A 20383-nucleotide genomic window follows, 5' to 3' on the forward strand; every position below is an offset into this window, starting at 1 on the left:
GACGAAGTGGGTATTCATCCACAAAAGCTCATGCTGCAAAACGTCTGTTAGTCTATAAGGTGCCACAGGATTCTTTGCTGCTTTTACAGATCCAGACTAACACAGCTACCCCTCTGATACTTAACTCCCACAATGTTATTGAAAGTCTTGACATATTAGATATTATTCTTAAAGTCCTGGCTCCTGGAATTCTGTGATCTTGTGAGGCTCTCAGCTTTAATTTCAAAGTAATAACAGGATCCTAGCCTTCATGGTTCTGAAGAAACACTTGAAAACATGACCCAAGGGAACCCCAAAGGCTCCAAAAACCAGGACGTGAATAAAAAGAACCCCACACTTATTTTTTTTTAAATAATTATTTTAAGCCACTCTCTTGATTTTAGGGATCTGAGTCATGATTTTTACATGTTAAGCACTGTCCATGGTGCAATTAAAGCATGAATATTTATGCAGTATGTCACTAGCCAGAGGATTTTATCTTCATCACCAGGGCTTGAAGTGCTCACAGCTCTGGAGGTGGGGTGAAGGTTTAAGCCTCCTAGGTTATAGGGCAGCTTGAAATTCTGAGGGATAAAAGTGAGACCCAAAGGCTGCATTTACATTAGTAAATTTCATAGCTGGAATTCAGTGCCAGTGGTAGCAACAGTGGAAGCTATGGATGATGCAGGTATTTTTACCATCATATCATACAGCTGTAGTAGGTGATAAAATTGCTTGATCCCGGTGCATATTCTAATTTCCAGCAGTTGCACTGTCCCAGTGCTGAAGGATGGACTATGAAGTGTGTCAGTTATGAAGTGGAGTTAACACTCCACTGTGATGAACACTACTGCTCTTGGGGTAAATTTTGCCTCCTCTTTCCATGGCAATGGAAGGCTCTCTTGTAGTGGCCCAGAACCAGCATAGTCTGTCTGTGCAGGGGATAGAACAGGATTTGAAGATCCCATGCAGGATAGGAATACCCCTGCACAGTATGAGGCCTAGTTTCAAGTGGGGCTCCCTCTGGACCCCACTATACCAGGAATTTGGGAGTAGGGTGATCTACTTACCAAAAGCCAATAACCGTGTGCTGCTCAGGCTTTTAAGTTGATTGGCTGATATCCTCAAAGGTTCTGAACCCACATTGTATTCTGAAGGAAATGTGACTCAGTATCAGTTTTATTAATGGGATTAAAGCTATTAACTAAACAAAAATAAACTGAGAAAACATCTAAGCTACTATCGGTACTTTTAAACTAAACTAAAAATGGTGCATTACAACAGTCAAATCAAAATCAAATCCACACATTAGTCTCAATATTGGATTGGAATTAAATAGTCAAATGAATGCAAAAAATAATCAATCCTTATCAATTCTAGAGAAGATTCTAAGAAGGTGGTTCTCTGTTTTGTTTTAAATCCCAACTAAAGAATTGTACCTAAACCAATCATATCAAGGATTTAAAGCTCCTCAAGAGCTTAATATGGAAGCCAATTACAAAGCTACCTTCTTAGAATTCCTTTCTTATGTGGTGGCTAACAAGATCCGCTTCTTTTATAATACAGACTTTAACACAACACTTTTGTACACATCCCAATAAGTAATTTTATGATCCACTATTTAGAGCTGTTTAAACCAGGGGAACTTTTCTTTCTGGTGCCTTCATTGTGTGAACTTTCTGAGGGTGCTTAGACACACATGCATGGTCATAACCACACTTTCCCACACTAAAATTAAAAAATATTAAGCAGCTGGGATGTCTTCCAGCTAATAAAAGTACAAAAAGGAAAAATAAGATAACAGGGGCTCATGAACTCTCAATTCTTGCAGTCTTATGGATTCTTGCAGGCAAAGAGCCAGACGGTGATGTTTTGTTGGTGCAGCGCTACACATTAAAGGGCCTTATTTGGGTGCTGATCAAAGGCTGTTTGTTGATGTCATGATTTCATGTCCCCAAGATGGCCAGTCTTGGAGATTCTGGAAGGTCAGCCTTGCCTCATGTGGCTTGTTGATCCAAAAGGCAAAGCTTCTTGGCCTTACCCTTGATCATTATAGTTTGAAAATTTTGCTTGCTCAGTCTTGCAAGGCCTCCCTCCAAGTTCTTTGGACAAATCAAGTTCTGGGCCAACCTTGGAGCCACGCAACTTGCTCCAATGAGATTTCAGTTGAGTAATTTCTTAGCAAGTGTCAACCTGGAAAAGTCCTACTTAAATCAGTAATTGAAAAAAAATGTGGTGTTTTGCATACCACAGAGACTGACATCTGTGATCCCTCAAAATTAGCAAACAGCTGGATTCATGAGACCACTTTGGGGAAGCTGGCCTGGTTGTAACCAGGTGAAAAGGTCTTGAGATGACATTGTGTCACCAGTTTACAGGAAAGTTCAAAATCAAAATCATATAAAAATAACTGATTGAAAAAAGAAGCCTAGTAACAACCAATCACTTAACATTCACCCAGCAGCTAAGTTAAAGATAAATTCTTCAAACCTATGTCCAGTTTCATCGCCTCCAGTTCCTTTAGAACTGATGAATGTACAGTAATTTTTTCTATTTTAGCACTGGGCTATAAGTCAAGCAGCTTATCTTTTGGCATCTTCATCTTGTACACAAAGGGAAGTTACTTTAAAGCTTGTCAAGATGAAAGCCATTTAAAACATAAACTGAATTTGCATAGGATCTGTACTCTCAAGCTATTCCTTTCACACCTTCATGCAGTGGGAGCACAGGTTCTGAGGATGCTAGTCTAGCCCTAAGGCTGGAGTGTCAGACACCAACAGGCTTCATTGAATGACCTGGGGTTTCTAGTAAGTCCCCAGCATAGAGCAAGCTGCTCAGGCTGTATACCAGTGGTAGGATTTGGGCCTTTGGCAGTTCACAGTTATCCAGTGTGACTGCAGACTCTAGAAAACAATACTGCAATTGATTACATAAGGCCCATTCAAAAGGGATCTTCCCAACCATAAGGGCTAAAACCTTCATTTAAAAAAATCCTGAAAGCTGAGATTCTGCAGATCCTAATGGGTAAGATCCAGTCACCAGGGCAAGTTTTTGATTCACCATTCATCAAACCCCGATTCAGCTTTCACTAATCTTTCTCATCATGTTTTGATTTGTACAGATGTTTGCCCGGGAAGAGACATTTGTTCCTTCTCAGATTTGCCCAGCAGGGAGGTCACAAAAACTCAGTGTGTGATGTTATGATAATTTCCATGACAACAGACTGATGCCAGAAACCCACAGTAATGACTGTTGCAGAATTCATCAGCAGGAAGAGAGAGCGTGAGAGGGATGAAAAGCTCCTCTATAGATATATTTGCATTTAAAGCAAAGGGATCTGAGACATATACTGGCTGAGGGACTGGATTTGTGTTTAATTATTCATGCTTACCCAGCCGAAAATCTCTCTTTAAATGTTGTTTAGGACTCTAGTTAACTATTGTGAAGTGATTAAGATGCTAAGGAAAGTTGCTGGTATCTCCCCAGTGAATTGAGCTCTCCTGAAAGGTGGGCTGTAGGAATCGCCTCTGCTTCCTACTTTTTGTATAGCCTCAGGAGTGGAGGGCTTGTGCTCTCTGGGATGGGGGAGAGGTGGAGCCCTAGGTGGGTGGCTCACTGGTCTCAGAAGGCAGAGTGGCCTGTTCTTGGAGCACTTCAGGGAGACATTCACAGTGGGTGTGGAGTAGATAGCATGCATGATGCCCTTCTTAAAGGGGGAGGGGGAATGCTACACTGATCCACAAGGACAGTAACCTGGGTTTGGCAGACAGTAACCTGGGTTTGGAGGGCTACAGCAGCCATCAAAGAAACAACATTTTAAAAGAGAAGTACCAAATATGATCAGCAATAGGTTATGTATTTATGGGCTAGTGTCTGCCATTCTCTCTTCCCCCACAAGGATTCCACTGCACAGCAGCACTCCTATCTGTGGTGAGGCTGTGGACTGAGGTCACCTAACCCAGTGGCTCTGAACCTTTCCAGACTACTGCATCCCTTTCAGGAGTCTGATTTGTCTTGCATACCCCCAACTTACACCTCACTTAAAAATTACTTGCTTACAAAACCAGACATAAAAATACAAAAGCACTCTGCTACTGAAAAATGGTTTACTTTTTCATTTTTACCATATAATTATACAATAAAACAATTGGAATATAAATACTGTACTTACATTTCAATGTTCAGTACATAGAGCAGTATAAACAAGTCATTGTCTGTATGAAATTTTTGTTTGTACTGACTTTGCTAGTGCCTTTTATTTAGCCTTCTTTAAAGTTAGGCAAATATTTAGATGAGTTGATGTACCCCCTGGAAGACCTTTGCATACCCCCAGGGGTACATGTACCCCCGGTTGAGAACCACTGACCTATTTCCTGCAGTCTCTCCATAGATTACAGAGAATAATCTAAGTGCTTCTGGTACACCTAATCTCAACTGATTTCCAGCATAACAACTGGAAAAGTGCAGGAGAAAAATTAGGTCTCATTAGGGAGGCCCATCTCCCAGACATCCATTTAGCTTCAGCTAGTATAAATAACTAGATACGTTACAGCATAATGCCTGTGTTTGTCACACCGACAGGAAAAGCTGATCTCCACCAGAACTCAGCTGGAGGCCACCGTGCAGGAACTAAAGACTCTGAAAAATGCCCAGCAAGAGAAGATCTCTTGTCACAAAGTGAGTAGCATTCATTCAAAAAGACCTGATTCTAATGCACTTCAGGTGGCATTCTTGATGAGAACAGCACTCAGGGGTTTCTTATTGGAACAAAAAGTCTAGAGTGACTAGTCAGTTTACTACTAAGAACAAAATGATGTGCGGTCAATATGTGGAGGTATATATTAAGCATCTTAATGCACATTGAAATGTGCCTGCATTAAAAAAATCCTTTGCTGCATGGGCGTTCAAAGAAAGCGCTTGGAGAGAACTTCATTGCCTTTCCCCACTAAGTCCCTCAACAGCCCATTTTCCAGACTCCAAAATGCATGTTCAGCTGTTTTGGGCATCCTAGAAATGTAAGGCTGGAAGGGACCTCAAGAGGTCATTTCATCCATCCATTGCACAGAAATCCCAATGGTCTGGATAAGTCTGATTAACATCTGAATGTTGGGGCCTTACCTGAACCAAACCCCTATGGGTTTGAGGTTTCCCCATCACTGCTGAAGGCCTCACACCTGACAATACACCCAAGACGTCCTCTATTACCTACAAAAACTGCACACTGTGTTAATTTCTTAGCAATGGAGCTAAATGGGAGGAGAGTTTGGATCATTAGCTTCCTGAATGTGCAGAGTAAAGAAACTGCTCCATCAGGTCTAACCGGGAGACAGTTATAAATATCTACCATTCGTCCCAGATCTACTTATTTCTAGAGCCCTGCAAAGTGTACGTTATCGGTTCTAGAGCTAGGTGGGAAATGGTTTTCTTGTCCCACACATATTTTCAAGACTTCAGAAATTGTTCCCATTCCGGAGCAGGATGAAACCAAGACTTCTCACACTGTAATATTAGGGGTCAGGGCATTGCCTGAGATGTGGGAGACCTAGGTTCTTGTCCCTGCTGTAAATCAGACAGAGCAGGGGATTGAACCCAGGTCTTTCATATCCCAGCAAGGGTCCTAATCACCAGGCTGTTGGCTAGCCTGAGGTACAGGTTCTCTAGCTCTTTCACTTTGCCCAGAAAGTCCCTTCTGGGTCTCAGAAACCTTCCCAACAAAATTTTCACCAAAATTGACCCTTTTCCATTGAAAGTTTCAGTTTTGATGAACATGCATTTTCTGGCAAAAAACATTTCATCAAAAAATTCTCGACCAGCTCTAATGGGTTCAAAATAGGCTTGTGGAATATTTCTTTGGTTATGATTCGCAGTTCAAACTAACTCAAAGTGAAGTCAGTCAGATTCACTGAGTTTCACCAGGTCTCACCGGAAAACCACAGTTGCTCCTGAAACAACCTTACATTTATTGAAATATTAATGAGTTTCAAGACAGCAGCACAATCAGGAAGCACCTGTTGAAGATGGGCCAGACTTTCATAACATGAGGTTAGCTCAGCTCTGCCTCTTTTGCATCCTCTTTTGCTTCTTGAGGATGATGCTTTGACCACTAGTAACATTTGTGTTTTGCTTTAATAGGGTGGCTAAATATAATGCATCACAGCATGAATGGATCACTGTAGGAGTCAGGAAGGAATTTGCAGCATTTCACAATTGGTCAGGGGCATTTTTCTTTCTTCCTATGAAATATCAGTTCTTCTTTGAGTGATTGCACATGTCCATTCCACTTCAGGAGTGTGTGTTTCCAGTACACAGTTGTCAGAGATCTTTGTCTCAGCAGTACCCATGGGGGGCAGTGGATGCACCCTCTGATGCCTCGCACAGCTGTGCGATGGCATAAACGGTAGAACTGTCCTTGACCCCTCTCAGTTCCTTCTTACCGCCCATGATGGTTGTTAGAATCTGTGGTCTTGCCTTCACAAGTTCCCCCTTTTGTATATAATTGATGCCTGTTTACCATGGGTTTAGTGTTTGAGTGTTAAGTTTTCTTTCAGAGTATTTTTACATTTCAGTTCCCCCTTTTGGGGGTTCTGCTACTGGTACCTGGACATGCCTGAGTCACTGGGCTTCAAACCATGATTTTCTTGTAATAAGCCTATGCCCATGAATGATCCATACTCCAGTTGTCTAAAGTCTCTTGGTGACTCTCAGGTACGAGATCGGTGTTGGATTTGTAGCAACTTTAAACTGAGGAACACAAAAGACAGGAAGGCCAGGCTGAGGATTTTGCTAATGGAGGCAACTCTGTGACCCTTGGAGCCATCCTATTCAGACCTTGCGCCAAGCACTTCAGGTCTTCTTTGAGGAGCACTCCCCCTGTGCTGGCCGAATCCTGGAACTGTTCACCCTCCCCAACACTGAGGAAGAAACATAGGCCCTCTAAGGAACTGACTGGGAGAGGGAGTCCTCTGGGTCCTAATTCCAACAGACATGCGGACAGAGGTGCAAGTAGCGTGCACTCCAAACTGAAGCACTCCTCGAGGCAGTCACCAGATCACAGGGTGGTTGACTCCAGCGCTGGTGTAGTCCCCATTGAGTTTGGCCCCAGGAGCAGTTCCTTTGTCCTCGGCAGTGCCCTCGGCAGTCTGAGGCTATCCCAGGATTGTTCATGCCAGAGGCTTATGTGGCAGCCATGTGTGTGTGTTTGTGTGTGTTCTCTCAGTGTGCTGTCCAGCTCTGCGCAGACAGGTGGTGCAGCAGACCTCGATAGTACTACCCAGAGTTGTTAAGTGCTGGAGGATGGAATGTCGTTGCTTCGGTAATGCTGTTTAGTCTGCTCCGTGCTTCTGACCTTGGAGCTCCAATGTTATTAATAGATAGCTCAGCATGTTAATGTAGCAGACCTCGATGTTACTCATAAAGGAGGACCACAGGCTCAGTTCGGTGGCAAAGGCTCTCAGTCAGGTTTGTTGTCAATGATACGGACTGCTGCATTAGACCTGAAAGCTCATCCAAACTTGATAGTGTGAAATTGCTTCAGGCTTCTAAGGCATATGGCCTCATGGACATATATAGTCCAGCACATCAGAGTGTGTCTCAGGAAACGGCAAGGATGGCTGGCTTTGGTATACTCACAGACCCATCACTCCCTAGACATGTTGGTGCAAGTACCCTCTCAGATCTTAGCCTCTCTGGACTGGTGAACAATCCCTGCCAATGTGTGTGTGGGGTTCCCTTTGCTCCTCTTCAGCCAATGTTAACCTTAGTAACAGACACTTCTGCTCTTGAATGGGGAACCCTCCTGGGTTCCCTGCAAAAACAAGGTGTATGGTCCACTCAGGAGTTAGCTCTGAGTATAAATGTCAGTGAATTGAGAGCCATTTGGCTGGCATGTCAAACCTTCCTTCCCCATATCAAGGAAAGAAATCTGCTTGTTCTTACAGGCAATACAGCGGCCCTCTTCTATCTCAATAGGCCAGGAGGGTCCTGGTAGTCTTTACGCTGCTAAGAGGCAGCAAGCAGTGGGACTTTTGCATTGCCAATTCAATTGACCTCAAAGCTTCTGATCTTCTGGCTGTGCAGAACAGCTATCAGACCAACTAAGCAGCTCATTTACGAGTCACCATGAATGGTCTCTTTATCTGGATCTCACCATTTTCCTCCTGTGGGGGACTCCCCAGGTAGACCTATTTACAATAAAATCCAACAGGAAATACCAGCAGTTTTGTTCTCAACAAGGTCGCCATCTGGGGTCCCTCACAGATGCTTTCCTGTCACCCTGGGCAAACAAGCTCCTGTAGGCCTTTCCTCTGATCCCACTCCTTCCCAGAGTGTTGTTGAAGATCAGGCAGGAACGTGCCTGAGTCATTCTCATAGCCCCATTGTGGCCTCAGCAACACTGGTTCTCCATTCTCTTGTCCCTATTGGACATAGCACCACTCCCTCCACCATTGGACCCAGACCTAATTACTCAAGACCATGGTTTCCTGCTCCATGCCAACCTGCAGGTTCCCCACCTGACAGTCTGGAAGTTTCATGGCTAGACCCTCAAGAAGAGGAAACATGTTCAGGATGTGCTTTTAAATAGTAGAAAACGATCTGCTAGAAACACTAACCTGGCAAAATGGAAGCGAGTCTTCATTTAGTCCTGATGAAAAGAGGTATCACTGGTCTGATCTTCAATACAGCATATTCTAGACTATCTGTTATTCCTAAAACAGGGTGCTGACTGTTGGTTCTATCAAAGTCCATCTGGCAGCTATTTTGGCTTTCCACCCTCCCATTGATAATTGTTCTGTAGTTTCCAATTCTATGTCAATATGGTTTTCGAAGTGGCTTGAACAGGTGTAGCCATATGTACAGGTACAATGTTCCTCTTTGGGATTTAAACCTGGTAGTGTCAAAACTAATGAATTCTCCCTTTGAGCCTTTTTCTACCAGTTCCTAACTACATCTCTTGATGAAGGTAGCCTTTTTGGTGGCTATTACATCAACCAGAAGGGTAGGAAAGCTACATGCTCTTATATCTGGCACTCAATACACTATTTTATTTAAAGACAAAGTTTATCCATGTACCCATCCAAAGTTTGTTTCAAAAGTGGTGTCTAACTTCCATATCAATCAGGTAATATGCCTTCTTTCTTCCCAAAACACATGTGCATAAAGATGGGAGAGACTTCACACTTTGGGTGTTAGGAGAGTATTAGCATTCTACCTGGACTGGACCAAGCAGTTTAGATCATCCTAACAGCTGTTTGTGGTGATGGCAGATGGATGAAAGTGCTCCCAGTCTGATCTCAGAGGATATCATCTTGGACATCCTCATATATTTGCTTGTGACATGGCTTGGCTAATATATCTCCACAAAGCAAGGTAACACCACATTCAACAAGATTTCAGGTGACTGCCACGGCTTTTCTGGCTCAAGTGCTAGACATTTGTAACGTAGCCACCTGGTCTTCGGTACACACCTTTGCCTCCCATTATACAATCTCACAGCAATCTAGAAATGATGCAAGGTTTGGATGGGTAGTCCTTCAGTTACTATTACTCTAATCCAGGGGTCTCAAACTCAAATGACCCCGAGGGCCGCATGAGGACTAGTGCATTGGCCCGAGGGCCGCATCACTGACACGCCCCCTTGCTGCCCCTGGCCCCACCCCCAATCCACCCCTTCCATGAGGCCCCGCCCCTGCCCTGTCTCTTCTCCACCTCCTCCCCTAAGCGCGCGCAGTTTTAATAAATATATACACTCAGTAATGCACCTCACTCAAAGGACAAAACACGCACTTAGATTTACTGCCTAAGGCTCTGGGAGGGAGTTTGGGTGGGGGAGGGGGTCTGGATGCAGGCTCTGTGCTCGATGCAGGCTCCAGGCTGCGGCAGGGGTGGGGGTGGTGCAGGCTTTGGGACGGAGTTTGGGGATAGGAGGGAGTGCAGGGGTGAGGGCTGTGGGGCTGAGGATGAGGGGTACATGATGCAGGAGGGGGCTCAGGGCTAGGGAAGAGGGTTGGGCTATGGGGTGAGGGCTGTGGATGAGGGGTTCATGATGCGAGGGGGCTCAGGGCTAGGGAAGAGGGTTGGGCTGTGGGGTGAGGGCTGTGGATGAGGGGTTCATGATGCGAGGGGGCTCAGGGCTAGGGAAGAGGTTTGGAGTGTGGGGTGAGGGCTGTGGATGAGGGGTTCATGATGTGGGGGCGCTCAGGGCTGGGGCAGAGGATTAGGGTGCGGGGGGATGAGGGTTCATGATGTGGTGGCGCAAAGGGCTGGCGCAGAGGATTAGGGTGCGGGGGGATGAGGGGTTCATGATGTGGGGGCGCTCAGGGCTGGGGCAGAGGATTAGGGGGTGGGGGGATGAGGGCTCTGGCTGGGGCTGAGGATTAGGGTGCAGGGGGATGAGGGGTTCATGATGTGGGGGTGCTCAGGGCTGGGGCTGAGGATTAGGGTGCAGGGGGATGAGGGCTCTGGCTGGGGCTGAGGGTTTGGGGTTGGAGAGGCTCAGGGTAAGGGAAGCCTGCCTTGCCAGTACTGGCGGAGGGCAGGCACTAGGACCCTGCACCCTAATCCTCAGCCCCAGCCAGAGCCCTCATCCCCCCACACCCTAATCCTCTGCCCCAGCCCTGAGCGCCCCCACATCATGAACCCCTCATCCCCCCGCACCCTAATCCTCTGCCCCAGCCCTGAGCGCTTCCCCCCAGCCCGGCCCCGGCGGGTCCCGCTTCCCTTCCCCCGGCCCGGCCCCGGCGGGTCCCGCTTTCCCCCCCCCCCTTACCCGAGCGCGTCTCCGGCGGTCCCGCTCAGAGCCGCGTGGTGAGGGGGCGGGGCTGTGAGCTCCACGCCGAGCGCAGCGCTCAGCCCAGAGCTCCCAGCCCCGCCCCCTCCCCACGCGGCTCGGATCGGGGCGGGGCTCAGACGGAGACTCGGCGCTCTATGCGCCGAGGCTCCAGGAGAGGGGCGGAGGCGGGAGCCTCCGCTTTTCTCTTGGGGGCCCCTGCGGAGCTCCCCTGGGGAGCTCCGCGGGCCGCAGGGAAGAGCTCCGCGGGCCGCATGTTTGAGACCCCTGCTCTAATCCCACCTCCAGATTGAACTGCTTGTGAGTCTTCTAAAGTCAAATGGACATGTGCAATCACTCACCCTCCTACCCCTCTATATCAGAGTCTATCTGATAAGAAGGAACTGAGAGAGGTTGGAGGTCATAGGTGCCGACTCCATGGTTGCTCTGGGGCTCAAGCACCCAATGAAAAATATAGGGGGTGCTCAGCACCTATGAGCCAACAGTAGGTGACAGGAGCATGTACATGGCAAACAGTGAAACCAGAAAGCAGAGAGGACCCCCTGGCAAAAACATAAGTCAGTGACTGTATTGGGGGTGGCTCTGCCTTTATGCCATTGCATGGCAGCATGAGGCAGCCGATAATGTATGCGCTGCCCCAACGGGTACCTCTAAGGAAAAAATCTTTTATAATAGTGCACTGGGTGTGCACACATTTAAAGTGGAATGGACATGTGCAACACATCTCGAAGAACAAAAGTTAAGGAACATGTTAGTAACCATTTTGTATTTGTCCTGGCTAGAGTTCAATAGCAGACTTGACGGACCAAGGGTCTGTCCTTGTAAAGCAGGTTCTACAATCCTCTGAGAAGGTATAAATGGTTCACAGGATACACTGGCAATTATAAAATATGAAACAAGTGATTTGTCACTTGTGCTTTATGAGCTGGTAGCAATTAGTTATCTTAGTAAATATTTTTATCTGAAATAGCTCAGTACAAGATATTTCTCGTTTAACAAACTGTGTGTGTTTTCCAGGAGAACAAATTTCATCTTCAGCACCATATCTCCTTAGAGTTTCTGAAACTCCACCAGTTCCTTCATGGAAGGGAGAAAAGATTAATGAATGAACTGCAAGAGGAGGGGAAAATCCTCCTCCAAGAAATGGAGGCAAATCTAAACAAGCTCCAGGAAAAGTGGCAGCGAGCCAAGGAGACAGTGTTACGCATTCAGTCCCGACTCTACCAGCACAGTTCTATCGACTTCCTTACAGTGAGAAATTTGGACTTAAACACTAACACAGAGTGAAGTGTATACTGACAGAGTAATAATTTGGGGAACATGAAGTTCTATCTGCAGAGCACATGGGAGGGAGAACTGGAGAAGGGTGATCCAAGCCACCATCAGTGGTTTTTACCTCTTGATATTTCTAACCCCAGAGGATTCCTAATGAGATGCTTTAAAATATTTATTTAGAAACATTTGTCAGCTAATGCCTGGATTTTATTATGAAGGAAATGTACATGAAAATAGGCTAGTTGTTTTTGTTAAGAGTTCTGCTTACTTCTCACCTGAAAACCTGATCCTCTGTGATAATCCTGATACCAAGACCTGCATTGGGACAGCCACTGGATTGTGATTTTGGTTGGGGAATAAGTAATAGGAGCAGATGAAACCTCAGGAAGAAAGGATTCTGATTGACTTGTGCTGTGTAATAAAAGCTGAGAAATTCAAAGGAGCTAAAGTGTGCCCAACTCCTATGGACTTTCCTTGGTATTTGGGTGCAAAATTCCCTTTGGCCCCTTTGACAATCCCAGCCAAAGAGCACAGGAAAGGAAATAGAAAAATTAGGATATATTCATGGAGCTGTTTCTAAGCATCACATTTCCCATAATTCCCTCTAAGGGATTGGTTGCATCTCCAGTATCAAAACCAGAACAAGCTGCGAAATACCAAATACACCTTTACCTTGATATAATGCTGTCCTCGGGAGCCAAAAAATCTTACTGTGTTATAGGTGAAACTGCGTTATATCGAACTTGCTTTGATCCACTGGAGTGTGCAGCCCTGCCCCCCCGGAGCACTGCTTTACTGCATTATATCCAAATTCATGTTATATTGGGTCATGTTATATCGGGGTAGAGGTGTATCCTGAGAAGCATGTTTGCTGAAATCACCCCTCAGACCCTGGCCAGGAGGGAGAAATGGGACAAGCTCTGGAGGAAGGATAGAGACAGTTTCATAGAATCATAGAATCTCAGGGTTGGAAGGAACCTCAGGAGGTCATCTAGTCCAACCCCCCTGCTCAAAGCAGGACCAAACCCAACTAAATCATCCCAGCCAGGGCTTTGTCAAGCCTGACCTTAAAAACCTCTAAGGAAGGAGATTCCACCACCTCCCTAGGTAACCCATTCCAGTTCTTCACCACCCTACTAGTGAAAAAGTTTTTCCTAATATCCAACCTAAACCTCCCCCTCTGCAACTTGAGACCATTACTCCTTGTTCTGTCATCTTCTACCACTGAGAACAGTCTAGATCAGGGGTCTCAAACTCAAATGACCCCGAGGGCCGCATGAGGACTAGTGCATTGGCCCGAGGGCCGCATCACTGACACGCCCCCTTGCTGCCCCTGGCCCCACCCCCAATCCACCCCTTCCATGAGGCCCCGCCCCTGCCCTGTCTCTTCTCCACCTCCTCCCCTAAGCGCGCGGTTTTAATAAATATATACACTCAGTAATGCACCTCACTCAAAGGACAAAACACGCACTTAGATTTACTGCCTAAGGCTCTGGGAGGGAGTTTGGGTGGGGGAGGGGGTCTGGATGCAGGCTCTGTGCTCGATGCAGGCTCCAGGCTGCGGCAGGGGGTGGGGGTGCAGGCTTTGGGACGGAGTTTGGGGATAGGAGGGAGTGCAGGGGTGAGGGCTGTGGGGCTGAGGGCGAGGGGTACATGATGCAGGAGGGGGCTCAGGGCTAGGGAAGAGGGTTGGGCTGTGGGGTGAGGGCTGTGGATGAGGGGTTCATGATGCGAGGGGGCTCAGGGCTAGGGAAGAGGGTTGGGCTATGGGGTGAGGGCTGTGGATGAGGGGTTCATGATGCGAGGGGGCTCAGGGCTAGGGAAGAGGTTTGGAGTGTAGGGTGAGGGCTGTGGATGAGGGGTTCATGATGTGGGGGCGCTCAGGGCTGGGGCAGAGGATTAGGGTGTGGGGGGATGAGGGGTTCATGACGTGGGGGCGCTCAGGGCTGGGGCAGAGGATTAGGGTGCGGGGGGATGAGGGGTTCATGATGTGGGGGCGCTCAGGGCTGGGGCAGAGGATTAGGGTGCGGGGGGATGAGGGCTCTGGCTGGGGCTGAGGATTAGGGTGCAGGGGGATGAGGGCTCTGGCTGGGGCTGAGGATTAGGGTGCAGGGGGATGAGGGGTTCATGATGTGGGGGTGCTCAGGGCTGGGGCTGAGGATTAGGGTGCGGGGGGAATGAGGGCTCTAGCTGGGGCTGAGGGTTTGGGGTTGGAGAGGCTCAGGGTAAGGGAAGCCTGCCTTGCCAGTACTGGCGGAGGGCAGGCACTAGGATCCTGCACCCTAATCCTCAGCCCCAACCAGAGCCCTCATCCCCCCACACCCTAATCCTCTGCCCCAGCCCTGAGCGCCCCCACATCATGAACCCCTCATCCCCCCGCACCCTAATCCTCTGCCCCAGCCCTGAGCGCTTCCCTTCCCCCCCCAGCCCGGCCCCGGCGGGTCCCGCTTCCCTTCCCCCGGCCCGGCCCCGGCGGGTCCCGCTTCCCTCCCCCGGCCCGGCCCGGCCCCGGCCCCGGCCCCGGCCCCGCCCCCGCTTTCCCCCCCCCCCTTACCCGAGCGCGTCTCCGGCGGTCCCGCTCAGAGCCGCGTGGGGAGGGGGCGGGGCTGGGAGCTCCACGCCGAGCACAGCGCTCAGCCCAGAGCTCCCAGCCCCGCCCCCTCCCCACGCGGCTCGGATCGGGGCGGGGCTCAGGCGCTCGGACGGAGACTCGGCGCTCTATGCGCCGAGGCTCCAGGAGAGGGGCGGAGGCGGAAGCCTCCGCTTTTCTCTTGGGGGCCCCTCCGGAGCTCCCCTGGGGAGCTCCACGGGCCGCAGGGAAGAGCTCCGCGGGCCGCATGCGGCCCGCGGGCCGCATGTTTGAGACCCCTGGTCTAGATCCATCCTCTTTGGAACCCCCTTTCAGGTAGTTGAAAGCAGCTATCAAATCCCCCCTCATTCTTCTCTTCTGCAGACTAAACAATCTCAGTTCCCTCAGCCTCTCCTCATAAGTCATGTGCTCCAGCCCCCTAATCATTTTTGTTGCCCTCCGCTGGACTCTCTCCAATTTATCCACATCCTTCTTGTAGTGTGGGGCCCAAAACTGGACACAGTACTCCAAATGAGGCCTCACCAGTGCTGAATAGAGGGGAATGATCACATCCCTCGATCTGCTGGCAATGCCCCTACTTATACAACCCAAAATGCCATTAGCCTTCTTGGCAACAAGGGCACACTGTTGACTCATATTCAGCTTTTCGTCCACCGTAACCCCTAGGTCCTTTTCTGCAGAACTGCTGCCCAGCCATTCGGTCCCTAGTCTGTAGCAGTGCATGGGATTCTTCCGTCCTAAGTGCAGGACTCTGCACTTGTCCTTGTTGAACCTCATCATATTTCTTTTGGCCCAATCCTCTAATTTGTCTAGGTCCCTCTGTATCCTATCCCTACCCTCCAGCGTATCAACCACTCCTCCCAATTTAGTGTCATCTGCAAACTTGCTAAGGGTGCAGTCCCACACCATCCTCCAGATCGTTAATGAAGATATTGAACAAAACCGGCCCCAGCACCGATCCTTGGGGCACTCCACTTGATACCAGCTTCCAACTAGACATGGAACCATTGATCACTACCCGTTGAGCCCGACCATCTAGCCAGTTTTCTATCCACCTTACCATCCATTCATCCAGCCCATACTTCTTTAACTTGCTGGCAAGAATACTGTGGGAGACTGTATCAAAAGTTTTGCTAAAGTCAAGAAATAGCACATCCACTGCTTTCCCCTCATCCACAGAGCCGGTTATCTCATCATAGAAGGCAATTAGGTTAGTCAGGCATGACTTGCCCTTGGTGAATCCATGCTGACTGTTCCTGATCACTTTCCCCTCCTTTAAGTGGTTCAGAATTGATTCCTTGAGGACCTGTTCCATGATTTTTCCAGGGACTGAGGTGAGACTGACTGGCCTGTAGTTCCCTGGATCTTCCTTCTTCCCTTTTTTAAAGATGGGCACTACATTAGCTTTTTTCCAGTCATCCGGGACCTCCCCCGATCACCATGATTTTTCAAAGATAATGGCCAATGGCTCTGCAATCTCATCGGCCAACTCCTTTAGCACTCTCGGATGCAGCGCATCCGGCCCCATGGACTTGTGCTCATCCAGCTTTTCTAAATAGTCCCGAACTACTTCTTTCTCCACAGAGAACTGGTCACCTTCTCCCCATACCGTGCTGCAGAGTGCAGCTGTCTGGGAGCTGACCTTGTCTGTGAAGACAGAGGCAAAAAAAGCATTGAGTACACTAGCTTTCTCCACATCCTCTGTCACTAGGTTCCCTCCCTCATTCAGCAAGGGGCCCACACTTTCCTTGACTTTCTTCTTGTTGCTAACATACCTGAAGAAACCCTTCTTGTTACTCCTGACATCTCCGGCTAGCTGCAACTCCAAGTGTGATTTGGCCTTCCTAATTTCACTCCTGCATGCCTGAGCAATACTTTTATACTCCTCCCTGGTTATTTGTCCAATCTTCCACTTCTTGTAAGCTGTTTTTTTGTGTTTAAGACGAGCAAGGATTTCACTGTTAAGCCAAGCTGGTCGCCTGCCATATTTACTTTTCTTCCTATACATCGGGATGGTTTGTTCCTGCAACCTCAATAAGGATTCTTTAAAATACAGCCAGCTTTCCTCGACTCCTTTCCCCGCCATGTTATTCTCCCAGGGGACCTTGCCCATCAGTTCCCTGAGGGAGTCGAAGTCTGCTTTTCTGAAGTCCAGGGTCTCTATTCTACTGCTCTCCTTTCTTCCTTGTGTCAGGATCCTGAACTCAACCATCTCATGGTCACTGCCTCCCAGGTTCCCATCCACTATTGCTTCTTCTACTATTTCTTCCCTGTTTGTGAGCAGCAGGTCAAGAAGAGCTTTTCCCCTAGTTGGTTCCTCCAGCACTTGCACCAGGAAATTGTCCCCTACACTTTCCAGAAACTTCCTGGATTGTCTGTGCACTGCTGTATTGCTCTCCCAGCAGATATTGGGGTGATTAAAGTGACCCATGAGAACCAGGGCCTGCGATCTAGCAACTTATGTTAGTTGCTGGAAGAAAGCCTCGTCCACCTCATCCCCCTGGTCTGGTGGTCTGTAGTAGACTCCCACCACAACATTACCCTTGTTGTTCATACTTCTAAATTTAATCCAGAGACTCTCAGGTTTTTCTGCAGTTTCATACTGGAGCTCTGAGCAGTCATACTTCTCTCTTACATACAATGCAACTCCCCCACCTTTTCTGCCCTGCCTATCCTTCCTGAACAGTTTATATCCATCCATGACAGTACTCCAATCATGTGAGTTATCCCACCAAGTCTCTGTTATTCCAATTACATCATAATTCCTTGACTGTGCCAGGACTTCTAGTTCTCCCTGCTTGTTCCCCAGGCTTCTTGCATTTGTGTATAGGCATGTAAGATAACTCGCTGATCGTCCTGCTGTTCCAGTATGGGGCAGGAGCCCTCCCCTCTTGCACTCACCTACTTGTGCTTTCTCCCGATATCCCACTTCCCCACTTACCTTGGGGCTTTGGTCTCCTTCCCCCGGTGAACCTAGTTTAAAGCCCTCCTCACTAGGTTAGCCAGCCTGTTTGCAAAGATCCTCTTCCCTCTCTTCGTGAGGTGGAGCCCGTCTCTGCCTAGCAATCCTTCTTCTTGGAAGACCATCCCATGGTCAAAGAATCCAAACCCTTCTCTCCGACACCATCTGCGTAGCCATTCGTTGATTTCCACGATTCGACGGTCTCTACCCTGGCCTCTTCCTGCCACAGGGAGGATAGACGAGAACACCACTTGCGCCTCAAACTCCTTTATCCTTCTTCCCAGAGCCACGTAGTCTGCAGTGATACGCTCAAGGTCATTCTTGGCAGTATCATTGGTGCCCACGTGGAGAAGCAGGAAGGGGTAGCGATCTGAGGGCTTGATGAGTCTCGGCAGTCTCTCCATCACATCGTGAATCCTAGCCCCTGGCAAGCAGCACACCTCTCGGTTTTCCCGGTCAGGGCGGCAGATAGATGACTCAGTCCCCCTGAGGAGAGAGTCCCCGACCACCACCACCCTCCTCCTCCTCCTCTTGAGAGTGGTGGTCGTGGAACCCCCATCCCTAGGACGGTGCATCTCATGCCTTCCAATCAGTGGAGTCTCCTTCTGCTCTGTTCCCTCAGATGTATCATCCACTCCACTTCATCAGAGGAAGAGGCTATGGCAGGGCAAGGTCATCTCCTTTGAGAGTTCAAAAAAACTGTCAATTTCCTTTCCACTACAACATATAGCTGCCTGCTGGGGTTCTAAATACTATTAACATGTGCCATACAGAATTAGACAGTTAATAAACAGCTCTTCTTACCTTTCTCTTTTTTCCTTTGACAGGGCATAAAAACCTTCATGGAACAGTAAGTACAAGTTTATAGTATTCTTCAGTCTCTGTTAGAACTGGGCAAATAGTTCATAACAAATAATTTAGTTGACAAATTTTGCTTCTTTCTGTTTGCAAAACCATTTGTGAACAAATTGTGAAATTCTCAAATTTAGCAGTTCATAATTATTCACAAATTTCTTCAACAAATGATTGCTGGTCTGCAGATTGTTTGTAAACAGCACCATGTGAATATTCAGAAAGTGGAATTTGTGTGGGGTTGGTGCCATACGTAAGTCACGTGGTATTGTTCTCATTCCCAGATTGGATGATTTATGCTATTAATCAATAAAAGAGTGTAAATTCTGAATTGCATGATTGGGTGTGAAATTGCACTTTCTATTGCTGTTGATGAGTTTCACCACCTGACATTTAATTTTGGTGAATATTCTGGTTTCAGATTTGCTTATCCTAAGTATTTGTGCCTGTCACAATGTCTGGTATGGGTCACAGCTGAGAGGGTCAGTCTCAGGTCAGACTGTCAAAGAACTGGGCAGACACTCCCTCACTGGCAGTATAACCTATAATTAGATTTAACCAAATCAGCAACAAATGTGTGCTTCTAGATTACTATATTAGCTTACTATGAAGCCACAGACAGTCCCCCTAGAGACACTCCAGACTATGCCACCATTCAGATGAACTGGATGTCTGTGATGAAAGCTTATTAAAACCCCAAATCACCATCTTTAGGTTCTTACAGCCACCTTAAAGAGACCGTCACTTATCCCCAGGTCAATGGATGCTTAAAAGCTCACTCCAAAGACAATGCTGTCAGTCAATTTCTTGGTAAACTAATTAAAGATTTATTAGCTAAGAAAAAGAAATGAGAGCTTTTTAGAAGTTAAAGCATGTAAAATGTGTTACAGGGGAATTAGAGTTTGTAAGTCCAAAATGATAGCAGGGATGTTCAATTTGCTAGTTTTCTATATGTCTCTCTGGGTTTCCCAAATAGTTTTTGGGGACCTCCATCCTTTTGTTCAAAATTTCCTTTGTCAGAATTCACCAGTCCAGAGATAGGGTAGGAAAGAGGTGGCCAGGGGCCTTTTCCCTTTTTATATATTGACCCTTTTTGAGGGAAAAATCTTTGCTGTGTCATGGGGTCAGGCAGTTCAGTCCTGTCTGTGCTTTGCCATCGGTCCTTCATATGAATTGCAAATTTTTGCTTGCACCTTCTGTGCACGTGCCCATTTGAGGTGTCTTCAGGAATGACATGCAGAGGCTCTTGTTTACAGTTCCTTTGTTATTCCTGAAGAGCTAACCTGTGGGCATTTCTCAGACTCACAACATGTTTGAGTTACAAACATACAGCAAAATGTCATAACTCCACACAATGTCGATACACGCAGTATAATAAGATAATAATACTCAGCAGATTATAACTTTTCCAATTATACCTCACAAGGCATACTTTGTACAAGATGTATCACAATTTTGTAAAAGTGGTGACCATATTAGATTAGACATAGTGGTCTAATTAATCACAGTGCCAGTACAGCTTGTTTGCTAGAATGTTCACAGAAAGGGGAAACAAAAGGGCTTGAATCCAGTCAAAGAGACTTTCTTTAACATTTTACCAAAGACAATGTTTTCTGCAGCATTAGTGCATCTGTAGCCTCTGTATTTACCGGACACTGTAAACACAATCTAATGGGCAGGGTGCTTTGTGTCCCGCACAGCTTAGAGCAAAAAACAGGCACCTTATCTCTGGGAGCACTTGTCTGTCATGAACTGAGCCTGGGACAGTTCAAGGGTCCAATTCAGTACAACGCATGGAAGGAAATGAAATCCATCCTCGGACCAGGTAATGAGATATTGCGTCATTATTCGCTACAGCCCATTCGACCCATTCCTGTCTTTTTCAGTCCTGGTTTTATTTTTCTTTTTGTGTTGCTGTTCCATCCTGATTTTCAAAATA

General features: G+C 47.4%; 1 protein-coding gene across 2 annotated transcripts in view; it reads left to right on the forward strand.

Moving 5' to 3' along the window:
* The window catches only part of TRIM69 (tripartite motif containing 69), a 30662-nt gene that overhangs the window by 7441 nt on the left and 2838 nt on the right, over nucleotides 1-20383 (forward strand). For both annotated transcript variants that reach the window (XM_044980611.1, XM_044980610.1), the window contains 4 exons: nucleotides 4561-4656; nucleotides 11783-12016; nucleotides 18420-18442; nucleotides 20145-20269. In XM_044980611.1, the coding sequence (XP_044836546.1) occupies nucleotides 4561-4656; nucleotides 11783-12016; nucleotides 18420-18442; nucleotides 20145-20269 (478 nt within the window). The remainder of the gene's footprint in view (nucleotides 1-4560; nucleotides 4657-11782; nucleotides 12017-18419; nucleotides 18443-20144; nucleotides 20270-20383) is intronic.

Source organism: Mauremys mutica, chromosome 11 (assembly GCF_020497125.1).
Source record: "Mauremys mutica isolate MM-2020 ecotype Southern chromosome 11, ASM2049712v1, whole genome shotgun sequence".
In the NCBI taxonomy this organism is placed as follows: domain Eukaryota; kingdom Metazoa; phylum Chordata; order Testudines; family Geoemydidae; genus Mauremys; species Mauremys mutica.